Source organism: Stigmatopora nigra, chromosome 12 (assembly GCF_051989575.1).
Source record: "Stigmatopora nigra isolate UIUO_SnigA chromosome 12, RoL_Snig_1.1, whole genome shotgun sequence".
In the NCBI taxonomy this organism is placed as follows: domain Eukaryota; kingdom Metazoa; phylum Chordata; class Actinopteri; order Syngnathiformes; family Syngnathidae; genus Stigmatopora; species Stigmatopora nigra.
Window position 1 is genome coordinate 6,629,589 of NC_135519.1, and position 24,586 is coordinate 6,654,174.

A 24,586-nucleotide genomic window follows, 5' to 3' on the forward strand; every position below is an offset into this window, starting at 1 on the left:
TTATCAAAATGTTCCTTTTTCCCAACAGAGGCGGCGGCGATGACAAGAAAGAGAAGGCGATGGAGAAAACACCAGAACATCACCAGGTAGACGGAAGAGGTACCGCAGTGTGAACACTAAACATTGACTTACCTCTGAGGATGTAAAAAATCAAAGTCAATTTCTATTTAGATCCTGCTTGAAAAATTATAGAAAGTTATTAGGTGTAATTTTATTGGCTGGTTGTTTTTTTTCAGTTAACACTGAACAACAAAATGACCAACATTCAAGTGTCACATTTTTTTAATGTGTTAACCTTTTATCCTCATAAATCTTGTTACACTTGTCAAAACAAAATATAGGCAATTGTACAGTATGTAAAACAAACCCAATTTTATTTTACACTATATACAGCATGTCATAATGTGCGCTTTGCACTGTGAAAATAACAAAAAAATGTGCGACAAAATAAAAGAGAAGAAAGAAGTAGGACAGATTTTTAGTGTGTTTTGTGTCAGTGTTCACATTGAACTAATTGTTGCCATTACCATTCATTTGACAGTGAATTGTGAATCTACGTCACTTTCCAGCCAGAATAGCTTGGACAACTATTGCCATAAATGGCAGTCAATGTTAAATATAATAGGGTGGCTAAACGTTTTTTTTTGAACAGGAGATGAATTTAAAACAGTGGAATGTCTCATTCATGCAGTCAAATGTGACGAATCAGGAAAGCTCGAAGCCGATTGAATAGGAGTTGACACAGGTTGGTGTTGACGTCACTGCATCTTACAATAAGTTATTTTTTTAGATAAAAACTAGAATTTAAAAAAAGGTGACAATTTGTAGAGCTTTGAAGTAATATTTTTGACTTGAGGAATAGAAGTGACGAGCAAGTGATTAACATTTAAATTTGTTTCTTATTAAAGTAAATAGGACTATGAAAAAAGGGTTTTAAGTATGCATTTGGCTATTAAGGTGAACTGATAAAGTCAGAGGTTAGGCTGCTAAAAATTCTTTAAAAAAGAGGCAATGTATTTTATGTCCCTCTACATTTAAGAACTTCTTAAGGTTTAACTTTAAATCTGCAATGCAGATACAAACTAATTTCAGTTCCCATACACTGAAAAAAATAAACCCTCTGACGTGTGTTGCATGTTAAGGACAATGTGAATCAACGCGTTGAAAATCTACGCTTACGTAAATGACGTCACATTTCTTTCACGCAACCTTTTTCTCTGTGCAAATGTTTAACACCAGTGGTTGAAATAAAAACCTAAAATGAAGCCTAATGATTCGCCATATTGCCTGCATTTCTAAAAAGGTCTGCCGAAGAGACATTGGATTAGTGCCTGCTTCCTTGTCGCTGATCGGGAGAACCAGGAAGTGAGTCGCCTACTTCCCATCGTCCGTATATTTGTATTGTTTGTGCCGAGCAACTACGCACACGCCTAACTACACACGAGCAGGTTTAGTGTTCAGATCTGTCCAAAAATACTACATATATATTTACATCAATTAAATAGACATCAGTTAAGCACTTATGTGGCTGTTGTTGCTAAGCGGAGATGGCCGAAGAAAGCCTTCTCCCCGACACTTAAAAAACAGGAGTCGTCGTCCTGCTGGCGGATTAACGTCATGCCACAATAAATAAGAGTGAGGTGGGGGGGCTGGGTTAGGGTAAGGGGGTTTCTGTGCAAGATGGCCGCAGTAGTAGCACAACGTGTACGACTAAGTAGTACGAGTGGTGTGAGGGTCCCACCTCTTGTGAGGGCATCTGGAGGTCACGTCGTCACCTGCCTTCCAACGCACGGCGGCGCCACTCCGACGGGACGGGAACGGGGGGGTGCGCTCCCCTCTGCTAGTTGCTAGGCTCTTAATGCGGGGTGTCAGCATGTGTGGGCGTGCGAGTGTACGTCAGTAGCTGTTTTCGTGGCCCGCCAGGATGTACAGGTTGCTGTGGGCTGTCGGGTTGTCGGTCGGTCGGCTCTCTAACACCACCACCCTGATAATGACAAAAAAAGTACCGCTATAAATATTTTGGTCGCAAATATTCAAGGATTTCAATAAAAAGATCGTCCAGGGAGACCCAAAGAAGACAATGAGTGAGGTAATTAAACCCCTTTTAGACTATGTCCACAAATAGACAGGTATTTATATTTTTAGTTACATAAAAAAAGAACAACAGCCCAAAATATATGTATTGTCATATAGTACAGCACTAAATCATGAGCATGCAGACACCAAAAATGAACTTAATCCCGATTTCCTCACAATAATTATTTTAAAAAACGACCACAATGATCAATAGGGCATTGGTGTTTTCAAGAAATCCCCCATAAGAAAATCTTAAGCCAGTCACCAGTCTTGAAGCATCCCAAAACAAAGTTAAAATATACCTGGGCAGAGTGATGCCTCTGTCATGGTCACTTTGTCTTTTGTGAAGAAGGTAATCAGAGAATATTATGCATGTGCATCGTGTGGGTGTGTATTTATGTCAATGTGTGTATGCGTGTACCTGTCTGATCCCAGTAGTCTGAAGATGCGCGTACTGTCGGAAATCTCCTGCGTGATCTAAAAATTTGGGACAAAATTTGAAGATTTTAGAGACGTTTTCTTCCCAGAAGAACGGCAGAGAGAAATCCAGCTCACCTCGTTGGTCTTGAAACTCCGCCCCTGCATGCCGTGCCTCCAGAAGGCCAGCACGCTATCCTGGAGACAAACTGGCAAGAAAAGAATACATTGATTTAGTTCAATGCATTCGAGTGCCAAAAAAAAAAATGGACTCATTTGGCTTGCGTTTTCTTACCCGTGGACTCAATTTGGAAGTTGAAGGTGAGCTCGGCAGACAACTTTCTGCTGGATTTCAGTCTTCCCTGGAGATTGACGATCTTGATACAACCTGATTGTTCAACAAGGTGATGAAACGTGTTTTGAATGCGCGCATGGGAATGTGACGCCCACTTACGGTCCAGACAAACGAGGATGGTGTCCCTTTCCAGCTGCGTCACGTGAATCACGCACGTTTGAGGCGTGTCTGAGGAAAGAAAGAATACATTTTCAGAATACCATTGAGTAGTATCACATACTCTATGATAAAACATGTCGTAAATATTATTTTTCAAAGTCCAAAATTAACAAGGACTAAATGTACATTAAAAAAGATGGGCAATTGTTTGCTCTTGATTTTTTGTGTTTTTTTTCAGCATGTTCCGTCCAATTAAACGCTTCTTTGTGTCAGTTTTTGGAAAATATAGAAAATATTTACTTTGAGTTTTATACTGGAAAAAAATGGCATTGGCAACCCGAGCATCGTATACATTGCTTTACTACTAGACTACTTTCTCACCCGTCTCTGTGAACCAGGAGGAGGTAGCGTTGGGATTGGGGTTGACGGTGCCGAAGCGGACCACCTGGTTGAGCTCGCTCCCTTTACTGACCGCCACGCAGATGAGAGGGTAAGTCTGCTCCGGGACCACTAACATCTCAAACACCTCAAGCGGGCAAGGCAGAGGGAAGTCGATGGTCTGTTTGGCCGCAACCCCCCCAAAAAAGAAACAAAATGGAGTTAATTCACAGAATCATACAAGTGATGGCCATGTGATTGTGACTGACCTTGATGAGCATGAACTTTTGCATGGATTCCACCCACTCCAGCAGCATGACGTGGGACTGAAAAGCCCCACAGAGGTACTTGTGGCCTGTGTATGGGTTGCGCACTGTCAAAAGTCAAAAAACATTGGTTAATTAACACAAATAACAAAAGTGGACTTTTTAACATAATTATTTCGAGTATAACGCGCAAAATCTTGAACTAAAAGAAATAAAAATGAATGAATGTTGTAAATAAATGTTTTGTCATGGCGACATATGTTCAGCATTTGCCAGTTACAAGTAGTGCAATCCTTGAACATTACCAATATTAACACTACCAATATTAAGTCACAAATGATGGGTTCGCATTATACTCAAATACATACGGTAATATATCCATCAATGACACAAAACAGTCCATCTAAAATGTGTGTATTACTCACCCACGCAGCATTTTTGGCACCCTTTAGTGTCTGGAATTTTAGTGGAAACAGCAAACTTCCTGTGTTGAATGAAAAGAGGATTTGGTATGATGTTTTTTTCTTTTTAGTAGTACAAATGGCTGGACTTCATACAATTTGAATGTGTTACCTGGGTATCATCTTATCAGGCAGCTTGTGTGTGGGAATGGCTACTGGTAACTTCTGGAGCTGTCGGGCCTGGTCGAAAAGTCCCGGCATGCCGTGCGAGTACAGCTGGGAGGCTTTTCCTGCAAAAAACACAAAATTATACGACATATACAGAATGACATCTTCCATCCAGTGGATTTCCGTCACGACCGCATTGACTCACCAGACACCGACAGAAGATTATTGTTCATTACGTACAACCACGTGCATCGGCGGGGGAAGAGCTTCACGGGGAAAAACAAGCAGAAATTGCACTTAGCCAAAGAATATTTATCACACACAGTAATAGTGTAAGGACTCACCTGTTCCATGGTGGTCTCGTGCAGCTCATTAAGGTTCAATGTGTATATTCCCTCTTCGGCGCCAAATATCAAATATTGATCTGAAAAGTCGCAAAACAGTTGATATGAACAAACACAACAGTGACCACAATCCTACCGTATTGTTTTTAAAAAATGGCATTTCAAAAGTTATGGGCTGGTATCATTGGACTATTCTTGGAAATAACCTGCCAGCGATAAATAATGACATCAAATCCCAATGCATTATCAATAGCAGCCAATGTCTTAATTTGAGAAACAATGTAGGAAGGTTATGATGTCATTAAGTTTCAGTGCAAGTAGTAAGTTAACAAAGTTACTGCGTGGTCAACGTAAAAAAAACGTTTAATTTTTAGAGCAACACTGGTTCTTCTATCACTGTCATGAGTCAAGTTATTGATATTTTTTACCTCTGGTATCTGGGTTGATCCAAGAAGTGGCACAATGGATCTTTAAAGGGCAACCGTTGAACACTTTGGAGAAACACGCTCCCATCTGCAAGCATGGGAGATGAATGATAAGCATCTGAAAACATTCCTTTTCGGAGAAGAGACTTACATGAACTTTGGGTGTAGGTGGGAGCCCGTTGCTACTTGGCATCTAAAATAAAAGTTAAAAAAATTAAGACAGGACTCATGCTTCACGACTCATTTCCATCAACTTACCGGAACGTCCTTCTTGTCCTTTCGTATGGGGACGCTGGGGGGCATCGTGGATTGTTGTCTGTCGGCAGGACTGTTGCGCTCACCATTGTGCGAGGAATTCAAGCCGTTTCCTTAGATATGGCACACACAGAAAAGGTTAGTTTGGGTGGAACTACGGCAGGACATGTAACACTGGACTTACGACACAGAGGGGAGCGAACGAAAATTGACTACAAGGTGGGAGAGGGATGGTGGGAGGGAGGGAGGGAGGGTGGTAAGAGGAGAGCAGGCTTGTATGAGAAATGCAGGCAGCCATGACTTCATCTTCACTTTATTTCAGCCCCTACCACAGAAAATTCTCTCCTCTTTCTTCTACCTCATTTGAGAATAGACTGACTGCTAGCTAGTCAATGATTGACAGGATTTAGAAATCAATCAGGGGGGACAAAAATTAGTGTGAGGACGTATGTAGCGATAAGCTGATGAGTAAAAGGAACTAAAAAACAAAGGCCGTGTTCGGAATCAATCTTTTGTGTTTTAAGGCATTAATATTGAAATAAATAAAAAAAAAAAACATTACTGTTAAAAATGTCATCATGAACAATTCTACCAATTACTTGTTTGGTTAGTCGAAATTTCTGCAAAAAATAGGTTTAAGTATTATAACCTGCAAATACTTATGTCCAGTTGGAGAAGCTAAATTCAAAAACTAACTTTTTTTCCCCTTCAGTGCTGAGTTCTAGTAACAAGACTGGCTTCAGAGTGGATTTTTCCATTTTTTTAACAAAAAAAATATTTAAAAAATATACATAATTATTTTCCTTCAGTAATTAATAGCAGAAAAAAGTGAATTTGCGGTAATTGAGGGAAGACTGTAGTCACTTTTTAGGTGAATACATATTGCATCTCATACTATTTCCAGTGGCCCATCAATAAATAGTTTAAGACCCCTGCTCTATAGGTGGTTCATATCATGTACTAAACGTTTGAACCAAACGATAAAAAGACATTTAGTGGGGCACTTTGTGGTGAATAGAGAGTGATTCCGAACATAACACGGGAGACATTTAAAGTTGATATTAATAGACTATTAATGAACTCATGTGACAGATAAATCAGTAGGAGAGGACAACTGGAGGGGCGGAGCAAAAGGATGCTATCAAGCTACTTGGCTCTTACTCTCTTCCTCATCCTCTTTTTCCTGCTCCTCTTTCACCTCCTTCAGAACCTCCCACGCCTCCTCCAGCTCCTCCTCTGTGTGAGGCGTGTGGAGCCACTCCCAGAAATGCCTAAAGCTCCCGTCGTCCTCCGGGGCGGAGGAGGCCTCGCCGTCCGAGCGCTCGCTCGCGGTCTCGTTACCTAGGCTGCTGCGGCGGTGCGGCGGCAGCCTCGGGGGTGGCGGCCGCGGGGGCACGTTGGAGGCCGGCTTGGGCGTCTGAGGGGCCGGACAGCGCTTGATGGTGCCGCTGCCGTCGTCTTCGCTGTGCGATTGGCTGTCATCCTGTTTGGGTTGTGGCTGCGGCGAGCTGATGGACTTGGGCTGGGAAATGGAGTAAAAAAATCCCGTTTGTTTCACTAAACTTTGACCGGTGTCAAAGTGGCGGGGGCCAAATCTGGCCCGTCGCATCATTTTGTGTGGCCCGGGAAAAAAAATCATAATTATATTTCCTGATTTTCCCCCTTTTTAATAATTGAGGCAATAAATGGCTTATGAAAACGTTCAGAATTTAACAATGTATGCTGGAAAGGTCATTGATTTCCATTCGTCACAATTATGAAACGCTTTAAATCCAATAAATCATAATATCTCAAAACATGAGCAATAATTTCCATCAATGAGAAATGACACGTACCTTGGGCGGAAGCGGGGGCGGGACCTTTGGCCTCAGGATAGTGTTCATCTTACTACATAGTGAGAAAGAAGATGGAGAAACATAGGGACATTGATTTTGCATGACAACACATCAAAAATCAATACGAATGTGGCGACCAGATTTGAATTTGTCGATCAATCATTAATCAATTAAAGGGGACATATCACAGAAAATTAACCCTTAGTCTCAGGAGTGTCTGCACATTAATAAAATGTAAAATTACGCCAAGTGATATTACCATGCATCTTTGAGCAAACTAATATTTTTTTGTGCAAATGTTAAAATAGTCTTGTCCTCACATCAAGCACCTGCTAAGCAGAAATGCACCATTTTCAAGTTGAGAATAAGCAAAGCTGTAGTGTTAGTGCAGCTTAGAATTAGCTAATTGTTAATTATAATTAGTAGCAGACTGTAATGTTGGGAAAAGCTGTCACCCTGTCATGAAATTGCATAACATGCCTCCTTTAACGATTAATACGACAAGAACCATAATGGCCTTAAACTTCTATACACAAAAGGCAAGCTCATCAAGCAAGCTGGTGTAAAGTCTCTGGGAAATGTAAAGCCGGTAAAGAAAGTTTTTGCACTAGCGAGTCCATTTTTAGATGCTCTTATGTCATCATTAGAAAATCAAATGACAGAGATTTTACTCCATTCTTGCCTCATGAGAAGGCAAATGTTTTTTTTTTTTGAGTCGTCGGTAATGAAGGTTGGGACTGAAATGAGGATGGGAAGCAGCTGGATTATGAATAGATTTTCAGGGCACTCATTTCACTTTTCAACTAAAAGGGGGACATTTTAAAAATTTGTGATGAAGGCTATTTTTTTTATCATTAAGGAACATTTTATTCTCATTGGCGTTACAACTTCCTCATTTTTTTCTTCTGCTTTTTGTTTTCAGTCAGTATAATTATGTATTATAACAATGGATTCACATCTATTTGATTGATTTAAAACATCATAAATGAGAAATAGTCTGTAGGCGTTCAATCAGTATAAAGGTCAACGCTGAAAAAAACAAAACAAAAAAAGCACAGAAAAGTTAAAGCCCCAACTTTTGATTTTATAATGAAATGTTAATATAGAAAGCAGCATTGAAATCTACGCACTCACAAACAAGAAAGCACAGAAAGATGGCAGCAAAGACGTGGGAAAAGCATATCAATGATCCCTTGCGCTTAGCTGGCATTGAGTCACTACACACACAACTTTAGTGTGTTTATACGAGTATTTTCTTAGAGCTCTTTTTACTTAAGAAAAATGGTTGGATGGAAAAATGACAAAAGAAATACTGTTGTTTAGGGGTTAGGGCAATTGTTAAATGAAATGAAAAGCTTGCAAGATACACACACGGAGAAAAATTGCACAAGGGTTGCTGTGATGGTGCGGTGTGCTGCATAAATGGGTGGATGAAACTATAGCACAAACAGGAAGCCTTCCTCCTCTTTTCTCCGCTACTCATCCTCGTTATCGTGAGAGAGCGAGGGAGGGAGGGGAAACTGAGACGGAGAGGCCTCCTGTTCTACGACTGCGTGAGGTGGAGTGAGGGGAACTTACTGAGTGTGAGTTTCATCATCTGCACCATCATCATCATCCTCCTCATCCTCCCCTAAGTGTGCCACATGGCCCCTGGGAGCGGAGGTGGAGATAGTAGAGGAATATTTCGGGGGATTCCAGGTAGGAAAAATGAGGGGTGGGGGAAGGGATGCAGGCAAAAAGTTGTTGGAGAAGATGATAACAGGAGGAAAATGAGGAAGGAAAGGTAAAGGGTGGGAGGGATTAGAGTGTGTGTGTGAAGCTTTGTCCACAAACAAATTGCTAATCCTCCAAACAAATTCTTCAAAACAACAACAATGAAGGTTAAAATTCCCTGCTATAAAGCTCCAAAATGTATTTTTTTTTTAATTCCATTCAACACCTCATCAACAAACTTGAAAACCCTCCAGGAAGGATAATCTTTAAATGTGAATGACACTAACGTTGACAGAATCAAAAGTAAGTGCTGGGACAGATCGCCGCATAGGAAACAAAGCAAGAACGACCCCTTGAGATACTAGATGTGTAGTGTGTGAGCGTCTGTCTTTGTGTGGAAAAAGCCATGCTCTGCGGTTAAGCGGCATAGAGGCAAAACTTTCTAACCCGAAGCCATTAAAAGCATGAAGCCAAAGCCCTGACAGCGTTGAGTCGTTTGCAGGTTAAGATCAGACCCGGTTAGTTGCAGGTTAACGTTGATTGGCTGATAGTGGTTAGCAAACCAGCAGAAAAAAAGTATAATAATCAGAGTTTACACTGAAATAACTCACCTCTGCTGCAGTTCTTCCTCCACCGATTTGAGAAGACTCCTGTTTTTTTTTTTTTGGAAGGACAAGTCAGGAAAATGATTATTTTGAACCATCAAGACAGACATTAAAGGATCAATGTGATTGATTGGGCTAATGCCATCTGAATCTTTAACACGCAATGTAAACATGGGTGCTTAGCCATATTTCAAAAGAATGGATATTGACAGTTTGCAGGGAAACAGCTCTCTCTAAGATTGCCGCTTAGGTTTATTTTATAGAGGAATAAATGCTTTTAGTAGTTACAGGGGAAGGAATGAAGACTGGCCATAAGTGGTTCGACAGATTGGGGGAAAAAAATGGGCATCCAAAGTGCAAGCATGCAATACGCCGCTATTGATCAATCTAAAGTACAAGAATAATGTAAATAGTACTCTTTAATGCAAAATGTAGGGTAGATAATGACTTACTTGTTTCCTCCAAGAAGGCAAGGGGAATCATGGCTGTAATCCAACTGCAGATCCTGCAAAAAAAGACATTTGCGTCACTATTGGGATACTTCGATCCCAATGGCATACAATGCAATAGAATTCACAAGAAAATAGTGACGGATTAGACGGAAACCCAGTTGCCAAAAGACAACAGGGATGTTCAATTTCATTAGATCTTTCAGCACGGGGCATATTTGTCTTGTGCTGTGCTCACATTGTGGCCTTACAAGCGTAACTCTTTTACCACCACAACAACAACAAATATGTATGCAGTTTAGGATGTGGGCATCAGAGAATACTAGGTAAAAAGGCTGAATTAACCAGAACAAGTGGAAACACCCAAACCCAAAAAGAAAAATACAACTAAAAGCAAAAAACATGAGAAGAATGCCTACCAGCTTTTGAAAGTGATCACTAAACTACAATCCACGTTTCATGCATGTAAAATACATTACAAGCTGTTTTAAAACTAGAAATACCTCCAAAATCAAGACCCAATAGACTGAAAACAGAACACTGAAAGATAACTTCTGATATTTAGTGCTTATGTTGCAATTGCAACCTCACTTGTTAACAACAATTGCATAAAATGTCTTAACAACTCCTAAAGGTTAGCGGCTAACCGTTAGACTATCAACATCAACTCCTTCTACGTTTGAATCTGCAATCTTGCATTACTTAAGCACCACAAGGATACAAAAAAACAACTCTGAGTGCAGCGGTTTTAGCCCCAAATCTTTGCGGTTTAACCTCAAATTTTCATCTTGTGCCCACCATCTTCATCGATGTTGTCCACGCCAGAAGGCATTTTTTTCTCTCCGACCTCCACTAATGACATGTTATCCAGAGTGACAGAAAAACAAATGTAATTATAAGTCGTCTACTCTCATCATTGTCCTTTTCCCTCCCTAATGTGGTCGCTATGGTAACTGTGGCAACCTGTTTGGCGCCACTCTAGCCGCTAAAAAAAACCTTTAAGGTTCTAGTGTAAAATCTCCATGCTGGACCATTCATTTTATATCTAAAATAGTGGTTCTCAAACATTTTTGGGCAAATTCCATCTGGCTTTCTGAGTACCACTGTCAGGGAAAACATCCAAATAGCAGAGAAGGCTCATCTTCGTATATTCGTTCATTTGCCCCTCCCAGTCAAAATGTATTGGGCGTCTATTGTTGTCAATGGGACTGCAATTTGAGCATTCAGAGCCTGTCCTCCCACTTTAAATCAATAATCCTTGTCAAAGGAGGCAATAAATGAAATACTATGACATTTAGAAAAACAACAACTCAACTTCAGAGTCTCATCTGACAAATTTGCAAATAAAGCCACAATGTGTAAGCAGCCATATAGAGTGGTTGGAAAAATATATATCTTGAAAGAGAAATGTGACAGTAAATGAAGAATAGGGCTAAAACAATAGAAGCACAAGCTAAACACTTGATTTTTGTCATCTACCAAACGAAATATGTTAAACAAAGTACAGTAATCCCTCAGATATCGCGGTTAATGAAGACCAGACATGGTCCCAATAATCGCAAAATTGCCATTTAGGTCCATCCCCATTATAACTTTCTCATTTTTTCTCTTTAGTGCTGAGCCCTAGTAGCAAGAGTGGAATCCGCTTACGAGTTTGTCAACAAATGTAATAATTAATAGCAGAAAAAAATAATGTCAAGTAGTGAATTTGCGATAATCAAAGACGCGATAATCAAGGGATTACTGTACCATACAAAAGCAGAAGTGTTGCATAGCGAAATATCCACCGGACAGGAAGAAAAGTCCTATACTCATCCCCAATGTGCCCTGAAGAAAGGCATTGGACTACTCGGAGTAAGTAACATACATCTTTGCTTGCGTTTAAGTATTCTGTCTAATTGCTTTCGTCCGATTTCACACACAAAGATGATAGCAACAGTTAATGAGACTGCAGACAGAGAAGAAAACACAGGTGAGTAGAAGCACAGAGGAACACCAATCGCCCGAAATGAACATGGACAAAAAGTAAAGGGCCAGAGATTAGGAACGGCAGAGAAAAAAACGGACGGATGGACGGACGGACGAAAGTTAGGGTGAAATAGCATAGTGTGAATGGCGGCAAATGAACACAAAATAAATAGAAAAGGGATGACAAGGAGTAGGAATGAGGAGAGAGACGAGAGAGAGAGTACTACCAGATTAGATCTCGCGGTATAGTAGAGCTCCTCAACACAGTCCAGATAGGGCTCAGAATCACACTGGTCAGCAAGACAAAGCGGGAGAGACCTTAAGTTAATACATGAACTTTGGACGATGGAGGGAAACGGGGAAGGGGGAACGGGGTGGGGGGCATTGATGCAGGACAGAAAATGATGTATGAGGATGGTGGGGAAACTAAATGGTGGACAAAAGGCCAAAAAATGGACTCTGGAGAGAGAGAATATCATTTTAGGGTGTCAAGCTGAATCCAGGAATGACCTGCTGTAGTTTGCGCATGGGAAATCAATTTTACTACAACACTTATTTCCTCAGAAAGTGGCACCAATTTAAACATTTTTAAAAAATCATCATACATTTATTTCCTTGGTCCTTCATCAACTGCGTGGGTACTTAGTGGATTTATTTTTTGTTGTTGGTAAATCTATACAAGTTTTAAACTGCTCAGGCAATTGCATTTAAACAAGTACACTTCCCTAAAGAAAGCCAAAATTCATAAATAATGCCAATCTCACTGGTTGCCATTAACTGCAATCGACGTCCAATCCATTTGAACTGGAAGGGCGGCGGCGAACTACATCCTTTCCATAAAAAGTTTTTTAAATAAGCATGCATACGACTTATTTTAGGTGTCATTAGATATGTCTCAATAGAAGAGACATTCTTTTAAAAAGATGCATGGAATGGTCTTCGCACCCATTAAACAATCAAAGCAGAGCGCCACAATTTGAGGAAATATGAAAAAGCATACTTCAAAAAGCTTAAAAATATCTGCAATCACCTTCAATACAATCCAAATACAAATGGACTATTAGATTCGATACGTCATCATCTATCTGTAAATGACCGCTTTACAAATTAATGGGTGTCCATGGAATCCAAAGGCTAAATGAGTTTGTGCAAAATCCCTTTAAAGAGACAGTAAAGGGCAATCATTTATGAACAAAATAATATGTTGCACAGTAGCTGGAGGCTTCAGAAGCACACAGGTCAGGAACAGAAAAGAACGAAGGCCATGCTATATTGGATTAGAGGATGATTGTTATGCCAATGAGCAACAGTGGTGATTTCAAACTTGACTTAATGTGAACGGAAAAGATACATTGCGAGGATCAGATGTGAGTACAGGAGTTGGTGGTGACAAATGTTGATTGTGGATCCACCACCCATTACACGCTTTTGTCTAATTTCCAAATTCTCCCTGAAATTACTAGAGTGAAACATGCACTCCAACAGCAACATATTGAAAATGTTCACAATGTTTCCAATAAAGTCCAGACTTCCTCCAAGGCACATTGTGGAGGACTCAATTAAACACTTCCTGTCTAGCCTTTCAATTCAGAACAGAGTCCACAACTGCACACCAAAGAAATATGATATGGTGCTAAGACAGTGGCATTAACTCTTTCCGACTCATCAATGACGATAGACCATCGATGTGGCTCTTAAAAATACATTCAAAACTCTTAAAATGGGCTCATGACTAGTAGATCCATTTGAACTGGGAGGGCAGGCAGCAAATGAAAGAATGTCTAATTGGATTGGACGTCAATGGCAGCCAATGATTAATAATATACTGTGTGAATGTTCTCTTGTGCTCAGCATTGAGGTGGTAAGGAATTGAGATGAAATGTGTCCACTCACCGGTTCATGATGAGGTTCCGTCTCCTTCCTTAATGGAGGGTCAAACTTCACTTGACCGACTGGGAAATTGATGACAAAATGTGCTGGTGAAATCTCTTATATTTCTGACTGCTTATTAATTAGTGTGTGAACTCACAGTTAATCTCGGAAAGTGTCTTTCCTTCTCGGGTGCTTCTGCTGGTGGAGCGAATCCGGTGAGGGACGGACACGGGAGACTGTGAAGACACAAAGAGAGAGAGATGTGAATAAAAGTGAGCAGGAGGTTTTTTCAGGACACTTGAGAAGATTAGACGAAGTGAAAAACAAAACATGGTTGCGATTTCCTTTGGGAGAAATTTGATGACGGGGCAAAATGAGGCAGCTGCACACAGCAACAAGGTCAACACATATGGACAGTGTAAGATGATTAAAAAAATCCTCACAATGGGTTTTGAATCCTTATTAAAAAAAAAAAGGGTAAAATCACAATAAACCCTTTAATACAAAAAAAAAAAAAAACGCACACTCAAGCAACCGCACACCATGCTTAACTCATTTAAAACGGATTTGACGTCTATTGCCTTCAATGGTAGCTGATAGAAAATAAAACTAAAAAATGCTCTAAATATTGGAGATCCGGAGATTTACATAGTTTTTTTAAATAAATAAGAATTTTTTGGATAAAAAACAAAGGAGAATATTAACCATACTATTAACTACCCATCATCTTTTGAAATACTGTTTAAAAAAATGGAAAAATTAAAAATTACCATTTAATGTTCTTCAACTTTTGTATTAAAAGTGCAAAATGATGAATACCAATTCAACCAACAATAAAAATAATAATAAAAAGAATTAATATGAACTCATATTTGCTATTTTGACTTTAAGAGTCAGAACTCCGAGTATAAACGAAATGGACATCTATAAATGAAGAACATTTGGAAAATGTTCAGAAATATATCCCTCAACTAGTAGTAGGCTTTGCTCCTTGGGGGGTAGTTGCCACCGAGCTATACACCAGTAAAGAAACACTTCAATACAAATCAAAAGCGCTTTGTTAAGAAAATCACATCACTGCAGCCACATCAGCCGGAGGTGGTACCTTCCGACGGGCGGGAAAGCGAGGCGGACGGCGAGCCTCGGGGCTTATGGGTAGGAAGTGACCCCTGTACTTAAACTGTGGAGGTTGAGGAAGAGGAAGATAGAGGGTGGTGGGAAGGCAGACAAGAACAGAAGAGAGGAGAGGAGAGAAAAGGGAAGAAAGAAGAAAGGAGAAAGTGCTGCAAGATGGAGAAAAAAAGAATGGAGAGCATTTAGTGAGGGAGTGCAATGGAGAAGTTAAGGATGCTGGAAGAATGTGTGTGGAATTTGAGGAATGACGAACAGATGGGATGTTTCAGGGAGGAAGGGAAAGAAACGGTATTCAATAAAAAAAAAAAAGAAGAAAATTAAAAAAACGGTCATTCCTGCTAATATGAAAAATATCACAAAATGGGCTTTTTATATTATGATAAGGAAAAAAAATGATAATTTTTTTTCAATTATTTGGATAAAAATGATGGAAAAATTATGAAAGCTTTTCCTTATTCACTTGTAGTGAAATTGTGGCTAATTTTTATTTTTTGGCAATATATATATATCATCATAACTTCCCATAAACTGTCATGTATGGCAAGTTAAACTGACTCCGGAAGCGGATTAATTGTAGAAAAAGCGCTCTCAAAACAACGACTGAACAGGATGAGAGCACTAGAAATATTTGGTTGGACTAGTGCTACTAAGGAAAGTTTCCATAAGTGAAAATTCCCTAAATTATGAAAGCCTGTTTACAGAAACCTATAAAAGGTCCGAGGTTACCTCCGGTTCGGGGTCGTCGTCGTCAAAGTCATTGTAATTGTTGTGGTCTGGATTTTTGGCTCGGTCCAGCAGCTCTTTAGCCAGCGTCCTGCTCAAGGGCTGAGACACGAATGGGTGCTGAAAAAGAGAGGAAGCGAGGCTTTTCACTTTTTAACATGTTAACAATTTATTGGCTCCAGTTCATTCTGATAAACTATTAGGCCGAACTAATATCAACAAGAGATTTACTTGTAGTAGTTTCTCTGCTGTGGGCCTCTTCTTTGGATTCTTGGTCAGTGCTACTTTTACAAAATGGTGAAAGTTGTCTGTCCTGTAGTCCAGAAAACGGTACAGAATATCAACGACAAAAGTTCTTGTGTTATCTTTATTGTAAACAAGAAAAGAGCCTTACCACTTGACTTTGTCTTTCAACTTGGGTGGCTGGAAATTACTCTTAGTCATTAAGAAAAGAGCTCTGTGCAGGGAAAAAAGGAGGATTTAATGGGAATTAACAATCATAGTTAGTAGTAACCCTTTGCAGGGTAAGTGACTTGTCATTTAAAAAATAAAATCTAATCCCTTCTCGTGAACATCACATTTTAGGTGAAATAAAATGAAAGTTGAATGAATGCCATTTAAAGGGTTCAACAAAAGGCTCCTTTGTAATTCAGTGAAAGCACTTAACAACACTCTCACACACCTCATGGGATGTAGCTCAAACATGGGCGGCTGCAGCTCAGCCAGCTCGATTGCGGTAATGCCCACAGCCCAGATATCACACAGCTGGTTGTAACCTCCTTTCCTCTCCACTGCCGCCACCTCTGGAGCCATCCTGACGCAGGCAAACCAAGAAAGGCACTATTATTGATGTGGCGCTATTCATTGAGGTTGAAAAAGAAGTGCTGTTTCATCCACTAATCAATCAAATCCTTTCATTCTGACTGCAGAAAGGATAGATTGCTGCAGTGTGTTTAAACATTTTTTTTAAATCACATAACTTACCAGTAGGGTGTTCCAATAAATGACTTCCTCTTGGCCAGAGTTGCAGTGATCTGTGCTGATACACCAAAGTCCGCTAAAACCAAATGGGATGAAAGATTTATGATGCAAAAAGTAGGAGGGAAAATAACAAAGGCCAAAAAATGGTTGGCTCTTCTCACCTAGTTTAACATAACCGTTGTCTGTCAAAAGGATGTTGGCGCCCTGTTGTTGAAAAAAAAAACATGTCAGAACAAACTACAACACAGCGTGTTTCAACTTAACTACACCAGGGAACGCGGTCAATGTTTACAGGGGCTTTAAAAAATAAATACCGCAATAAATAATTTGAAACCAACAGCTTGCCTCTCTGGTTTACTGCATAAACATTTATTTGACAAGAAAAAAAAGCAAGCCTTTCAGTGCATGTGTAGAGACTGAAAAAGTCAATGTTTTTGGATTGAAGTCAAAACGGTCAGTTCAAATATAAAAGGGTCAATTTAAACAGTTTCAATAGATTAAAGTAAAAAGTGTCAGTTCAAATATATTGAAATTGACCCAAAACAGTCACTTGGTCTTTAAAGGTTTAACACAATGAGCTTTGACCCTATTGCTTCAAAAAAATAATTTAAAAAACAAGATTCAGGAGAATTATTGGAAAAAAGTTGTGATCAATTCCGACACTCACCTTGATGTCTCTATGCATTTTGCCTTTATTGTGAAGGTAGTATAAACCCTGCAAATATAAGCACGCAACAGCTGTTATGGCAATAACAACAAAATTCCAACTGTTTTGGCATACGCTTACCTGCAGGGTTTCCCGCGACATGTAGGCTATTTGTGACTCTAACAATGGCCCAGTTACTATTAAAAAAAAAGGAGTAGAAGGTCAGTAAGGAGAAGGGCTCCAGACATGACTAACACAAACAATCGAAATGTATGTGTTACCATGATAGATGTCTTGCAGAGAACCTCCGCCGCAGTACTCCATGCTGATCCATAACTTGTCACGTCTGCACACAAACATGCAGAGTGAATACATCAGTTACATCTGCATAATGTCACAACAAGCATAGCACATTGTTGGGCATTTTTCCATTTAGTAACTCTTTCCAGCTATAAGTGTTTCAACTCAACCATGATCAATGATTCGTTGTTTTAATAATGGTTGTGCTGATTAGGTTATGTGAAACAAAAATATATACGTTTTACAATACACAAAATAGCTGCAGCTAGGATGATGTTCTGGTCACTGAGCGTCATGTTAGCGTGATGATATTTTTTGTAATAATCGTTTATATTGTTATAATTAATTTTTCCTTAAAAATTATAATGCAACTGTTTTGTTTTGCTTTCCTCTTGACAATTGGCTGTTGCAGTAGATAATATTCTTAATGACCATATCTGGTTATATGAACAATGACTAAAAACAACAAGAATGAGTAAACAACAACAAAAAAACACTTTTTTTTTCTGTGTGCCTCCTTTTCCGGATGCAAAGCATCCCCCGAAAATATTCTTACCGGAGATAGCTTCCAAAGTAGGCCACAATATTGGAGTGCTTACAATCCTTCATCATCAGAATCTCCTGCTGGACAACAGCAAAGTCCTCCCCTGGAGAGAACACAGTGACACCACATTGACAGATGCAGAAGACGCCACCTTCTCCTCATAGGGACTTTGAAAACAATAAAGGAATGAAGGGAAATGAAATTTCCATGGCGGATGATGAAAAAATGCTCACCTGGCTCCAGCTTGATGACTTTGATAGCCGCCAGCTCTCCCGTGTTGACATTTCGAGCCTGAAGGAATCAGAGGAAAAAGAAGGGAGTTTAGCAATCATAAGTTGCAAGTCAGACAGCCAAAAAGTATCCCACTGTGCATCCTACAATTGTTGATGTATGGCTTTTGCATGACATTGAATTGACACAGGAATGCTTGGTGAGGAAACAGCCGTATTCCTGAAAAGCCGGCGATTCTTTGGTAAACGACATATTGGCAGTTCAGCAAGGAGGACCATTTTTCTATAAATAGCCAGTCGTGTTTACATCTGGACGTAGCGCCTCTGAGGGAAGAGGAGTTCCTCTGTGAAACAAAACATGAATAAAAGATGATCCGAATAAAGGAAATGTGAATCGCCCACTTCTCTTGGGGGGCCAGAAGCTGAACTGCATAAGAATGTGTAAATGTCAATGGGTTTAATCGCAGTTTCGTTTTTTTTTCCGTCGCTACACATTCGCTGCAATTGACAGTGATAGACATTTAGTTCAACTTTTCTAACCACACATTTTGACCACATTCACAACTAAATTATAAAGCCCAGTGTAATAACGTACAGAAAAGATACCGAGGCGGCTTATATACGAGAAAATACTTCAACGGGTATGCGAGCCAGTTAATCAACTCGTGGCAAACAAGATCAATGACTAATGGCTATCAATACAAATGCTTGTGGCATCCCCAGTGTCCTAGTTGTTTCACACTTGCCAATGTCCCCAAAATTCCCAAAACAACAGTTAGTTCATTTCCACAGTAGCATGACAAAGCATCGACCTTGAAGACGAGACACTAACATCCAACGTAAGCAGTTCTGAAAACACATGCCCTCATCAGTCCAGAGGCCTCGCCTGCATATTTAGTCAACAGCGTGTTACCAACAGGCCATGACATTTCACACAGTGTTCCACTCAGTCTTTTTTTTATTAGAGAGTGAAGTCGTCTGATAAGTGACCCAAGGCAAAACAAGCACCAGGACACAGACTCATTGGATAAAAACCATGAAATGTCAACACGGCACCATTTTTCAAAGGCGACTGCTGCAACAAAAAGACACTTGTAGTGACGTAAAGCAGGAATGTGAGGCGCTTTCCCTTCTCTTGAGGCCACAAGTGGAGAACAGGGGAATGATTGACAGCGGACAATACAGCATGGCATCACAACAGAACGTCACAGAGCCGTGGCAGGCCGAGGGAGGAGACACAAACAGATGAAGCACACAGCCCAGCAGTGTGTTCCTTGCCTATGAAGACGGACGACAATGATGACTCATAAGCGCTCAATGCCACCACTAAAGGCAACAGCACGCGCTAGAATGATTCCAATTGATCGCGTCTGGTTTTACTGTTCATTCGGTGCTGTGCTTGCTACTGTTTATATGCCTTAAAATCCTGTCATGTTTCTTTATGTTCCAGGAAAGCACCAATGAATGCAGCCATTTTAGTTGGATTTTACTATCTCCAACAGTCATAGTTTTCATATTTACAAGGCACATATGAATTGTTTTGAACAGAAACATTTGCAGTATCAAAATACATGTTTTCTATAATTAGAGTAAACTGAGATTTGAGATTTGGATTGCCATCTAAGGGGGTGTAGTCTGCCTATTAGTTGTCAATCTGGGATGCAAACCCAGCCACAGTGGAGGACAGACAATTTTCTCTACCAAGGATCCTTCAGTCCCACTCCAACACAACAGTTGGGAGGATAGGGAACCCTGGACTCAGGTAGAATATAACCTAAAGCCATGTTTCTGTTCAAGAGTCAAATTGTCAAAATATGGTTATGATAATTCTCAAAATTGTGTATGCACCATGAACTTTTGGCATTTGTCACTTGATAAGTGTTTAACTACTTCGTAGAAATCCTGACCAAGTTCCTCTGTTACATTTAACACAACTATTTTTTTCTAGAAAAAAAACTCAGTCATCATTAGCACCTCAGCCCGACAGGGTGCATGTAAAATATTCAGCACAGTGGTGAGTGCGTGTGGCATTTCACCCTCTTCTGACTAAGACAAAATGCCCAGCTGGCATTTTGCAACTTTGCGTGCTGAAAACACACACGGATTCACACTTGCTCCATTCGCGAGACTACAGCCAAGGCTACCCAACAGTAGGAGACGGGAAAGTTGAATTCATTTACTTGAGTTCAGAGTTCACACCAAGGTCAACCCAGAGAGGGTGAAAGATCAAAGCCCTCCTTTACCTTGTTTACACCCGTGAGAACTATGTGCATTGAACGCACAGAGAACTTTGCAGTAATCAGGTTCCGCAATGATAAGCATCTGACTGAACATTAAACTTCACATTTAGTCGGTTTTACGCACATAAAAATAAACAAAGCTCTCTTGTCATCCCAAAAAAAAAGATCATGCCAATCATGAGAAAATAAAAATCTATCACGTCTAAGCTAAAACTAAGTGTAGACCATGAAATAGGTGAGAAACTCAATGCCATTTTTGTTCTCTGCCAATTTCATCATTTGACATCAATCAACTTCAAAGACCTCACATTCTAAAAAGCAACACAATCTGTAGAGGAAGGGTGACAAAAACAGGATGGTTTGCCGCTCGACCGAACCGATGGCCATCTGCAAGGAGTGGGACGGCCTACAATCAGCCTAGGTTTGCACAGCATTTTGCTCGGCCGTCTTCCTCTGTTAGCGCGGCGTGAAACAATGGAACATGAGGCCCTCTCGCACACACATACACAAAATCCCGCTCGTATAAAGGAAGCCACAACTGTTACATTCCTACGCCACGGTCGTCCAGATGTCTCACAAACACACAACAAGGCCCAGTGGAGGAAATTGCTACTATAAGCACATTATAACTGTTACCTGCTTGAGCCTCACATTAAAACCAGCAGGAGGTACACACACGTACCCAAATGAAATGGTTGAATTCTTTCATTATTGCAACCCATTTAGCACGACTATTTCATGACCTTTTATTGTGCTGACAATGTAGACGAGTGATCTAAACTACTTTTCAAGTGACTAGCGGACTGGTCATAAACTGAAGGCCATTGTGTGACTGTACTTCCTTCAACCAAAGTCTAACTTGGAGTCACCTTGCCGGAAGAGGAACGTCATCCTATTCAAGTCGGGACTCAATGTTACATCCTGCCTGATGGTAAATACTTGAAAGGTGCAGTTATTTTGGCTCAGGTATCAGGAGGCCAGGTATTGATGAAGGGTGGATGGCTGCGAAACACAGTGTCATTAGTTTGACGGTGCTACAAATCAATAGGAGCTATTTGGCTCCCAGCATGGCAAACCGGTCAGATGGCGACAAGCACGCGGGCTGCAGTGCCGAGTTGCAAGAATTCCCCAAAGTCAAATGATATTCCATTACGACTAAAGCGCTTGCAGTTACTGCAAGGAAAAACATATTTGCATTTGGATGAAGGAACTGTAAAATTTGGTCTACTTCATAAGCAAATGCTACTTAATTTATTTCACTTATGAGCCAATATACATACAAATTGTGTTTCAAACAGTGAAATTGTTGTGAAACTTATGTTATTCAGGAAAACATTTGTTCTTCCAGTCTTCCCAGTTCAATCTGCACTCACCTCACTCTCAATCTGCAGAAGATCCCCACCTTGTGTGTGGCTCCAGATTTTTACCTAGGTCTACAATGTCTTGCGTGTCTTGCTACTGCAAGAAATTTCCCAAATACGGGATGAAATAAAGTTCTATCTTAACCTAAAAAACTTCAAGACTTTCTCACACATATTGGCATTCAGCATTGCAGAGTACAAAAATACCTGTCCTTAATATTTTGTCATTATAAAACTCTAAAAACAACTTTAAATGGGTTGCATAGTCCATAAAAATGCTCATTACGCCACTACTATGCACCAGAATGTGAAGAATTTCTATTAATTCCTATTGGGATGCCAACAAGTTTGGTCTTGAGGTTTCCAGTTGGATCAATGCAAGGTGCACGTTAGGCGCTAAAACAACAGCCACTTTGTCTGGACTTGATAGCCTCTGAAATTTGGGGAAAGGTCACGCGGTATCACCGTGCCTCCAGGAATGAGCTACAAATTCCAGTTGTCTGAGTTCAAAATGCTTATGTGAAATTGAACACCCCAGTCGCCAAATGTGCCGGGCGGCTTGCGTCTTGCTCTCGGTCAATGGCGATCCTCTGGTGCAGTGCAACAAACAGGAGGGGAAAACAGTAGGCTTCACACGTCGCTTCCTACTCAAACATTCCGAGTCGAGCCGCAGATTCTCACACAGCGGTAGAGCCAAATATAGGCATCAATGAGGTTTGCCGAGCAGGCCGCCTGGTGATCCCACAGACGGCTCCCTAATTCAGAGGGATTTTGCGTTTTGAGCCCCTACCGGGTGCCATCAATTTTGAGCAAAAATGGTTCAAAAACAAGTTGTATGATCTATTATTACAGGTCCAGTGAGGTTACTGGCAAGTTTGTCAGAGTCTGAGTGACTGCAACAAGCAAAGATAAAAGTACCTAAAATTAGAAACAGACATGATATACTCCATCAGGGGAGGCATGCGGCATGCAAAATACAATCACCTGCCTAAAAATAAATAAATAACAGTAAAAATTGTGAGGAAAAACATATCCAACATAAAGGCTGAAAAATCTAAATTTTTTACACAGTGGGGACCACAATAAAACAAGTTTTGGAGACAGAATAAATGTTATTAGAGGGTGTAAAGAGAGTTAAATGATTCATTGAGGAAAAATGCCGACTCTGACTGTAATTTGGATAGATAAATAAATAAATAAATAAATGAAAATACATAATATCGGACACTTGAGATCCACCTACACAATACAAATCGTAAGTGTACAATCAATCACATGGCTTGTCAATTAGAGGTATTTTTATTTTTGGACAATCAAGATTCTCAGAAATTCATTAAGGCGTTATTTATAGTGTACTTTTGTCAACAACAATCGTAGCAGTAGAACAACCCCGCTTGTTGATTTATGCAAATTTGTTGATCTTATCTAAAGAACATCAACAAGGTTTTGGGATCTGATTTCACAGTCAGATCAGGGCCTTTTCTGATTGTTGACCACAAACATAAGATGCATTAAAATCACAAAATCTGATAACCATAAAACGAATGTTTAGTGGGAGTGTTGCGCAAGAAATGTTGTTGTTCTGTACACCAGCTGCCAATTAGGAGTCGAGGGCGTCAACTAACGTCATATATGCAGCCGCCGTGCAAAACGATGAACCGACTGATGGTCATCATTCAACAATTAAGCATCTAGATCGACTCTCAATGTGTTTGCAACAATATTTCCTAAAACACAGCAGATGGGATTAGCATCACGATGCTAACACTATTTGGCGGAATCCATTTTCGGACAGCTATCCACATGCCATTTCCCAGGCCCGATTTCTTCCGGCATATTTAACCCACAGTAAAATCTGACATTTTTACCACAAAAAATAAACGATCAAGTTATCTGATCTGTGTTAGGAGCGAAGATCCCAATGTTAGCACCAATTGACGCACTTCTAAACGGCCCGCAGCTTCAGGTAGTGACAGCCCAAATGTTTGGCCTGACTGGGAGCCAAGATCGGGCATTAAATTCAACTTTACAATAAAGCGATGAACACATAAGTATCCGATAATACATCCCAAGCCAACAGCGCCTTTTCCCCGACAATTGCTCCAGTTTTATACCTTGTACACATCGCCGTAGGTGCCGCTTCCTATCCTCTGGATCAGCTCGAAATCCTCCTGCGGATTGCGACGGGAAAGATCGACGCTGGCGTTCATCATGGCCAAGTGCCGCTCAGGCCGCCAGACGAGGCGGGCGGTTGACGGGCACCGACGATGTTATGTGCGGACGCGGATAATAATCAAGGGGCAAAAAGAAACATACGGCGTCAGAAAATAGCAGCCCGAGCCCACTCCTGGTCCAACATGGCGGCTACTGCACGCAGCGCATGCGCAGTAGTCGTACCCCTTCCCTCATGGAGTCGGGGCAAGGCACATATACGCTGCAAAATAAAATATATTATAGCAAAAATAAATACAACGCAAACACATTTAAATGCACAGCAAAGGAAATGAGAAACATGATTTACGACTGTCCTTGTCAATTGCACTGAAATAGTGCATTTTTATCACATATATAATTTAACATTAAATTTCAATAACTTTTTAAATGGGAGGTCTGGCAGGGAACTATTGTTTATGTGCCATTGACGACAATAGACGTCCAATATATTTGAAGACAGATGGGCTAGCAGGGATTTAATGAATCAAAACAAATTTGCACGTTTATCGCTGTCAAGGGCAACCATTTGTCGAGGACAATTTGAATAAACCCCCCCTGAAATTAGGATCAAATTTGACTTTTTTTTG

At 40.3% G+C, this 24,586-nt stretch overlaps 2 protein-coding genes across 16 annotated transcripts in view; one reads left to right on the forward strand and one right to left on the reverse strand.

Annotated features, from left to right (window-relative positions):
* Positions 1 to 787, forward strand: part of arhgef33 (Rho guanine nucleotide exchange factor (GEF) 33) — a 42,255-nt gene extending 41,468 nt beyond the window's left edge. For all 8 annotated transcript variants that reach the window (XM_077729225.1, XM_077729226.1, XM_077729224.1 and 5 more), the window contains one exon: positions 29 to 787. In XM_077729225.1, coding sequence (XP_077585351.1) covers positions 29 to 113 — 85 coding nt within the window. In that variant the 3' untranslated portion in view covers positions 114 to 787. The remainder of the gene's footprint in view (positions 1 to 28) is intronic.
* Positions 265 to 24,180, reverse strand: LOC144205112 (mitogen-activated protein kinase kinase kinase kinase 3-like). 8 transcript variants are annotated; one of them, XM_077729219.1, is made up of 35 exons: positions 23,900 to 24,180; positions 18,188 to 18,245; positions 17,967 to 18,057; positions 17,392 to 17,456; positions 17,252 to 17,307; positions 17,132 to 17,179; positions 16,626 to 16,668; positions 16,468 to 16,540; positions 16,166 to 16,297; positions 15,878 to 15,940; positions 15,715 to 15,796; positions 15,487 to 15,603; positions 13,784 to 13,862; positions 13,648 to 13,706; positions 11,982 to 12,044; positions 9,790 to 9,842; positions 9,344 to 9,382; positions 8,598 to 8,669; positions 7,020 to 7,071; positions 6,526 to 6,706; positions 5,188 to 5,297; positions 5,081 to 5,122; positions 4,933 to 5,017; positions 4,505 to 4,584; positions 4,366 to 4,426; positions 4,165 to 4,282; positions 4,017 to 4,075; positions 3,595 to 3,698; positions 3,329 to 3,506; positions 2,948 to 3,016; positions 2,789 to 2,881; positions 2,632 to 2,702; positions 2,498 to 2,553; positions 2,379 to 2,414; positions 265 to 1,984 (listed from the first exon to the last, which is right to left on the reverse strand). In XM_077729219.1, the coding sequence occupies exons 1-35, from the start codon at positions 23,996 to 23,998 to the stop codon at positions 1,897 to 1,899; spliced, it is 2,775 nt and encodes a 924-aa protein (XP_077585345.1). In that variant the 5' UTR covers positions 23,999 to 24,180; the 3' UTR covers positions 265 to 1,896. The 8 variants fall into 8 exon arrangements, with proteins under 8 accessions (XP_077585345.1, XP_077585340.1, XP_077585342.1 ...); XM_077729214.1 differs by having other exon boundaries at positions 6,346 to 6,706; XM_077729216.1 differs by lacking the exon at positions 11,982 to 12,044 and having other exon boundaries at positions 6,346 to 6,706.
* Positions 24,181 to 24,586: the final 406 nt, after the last annotated feature.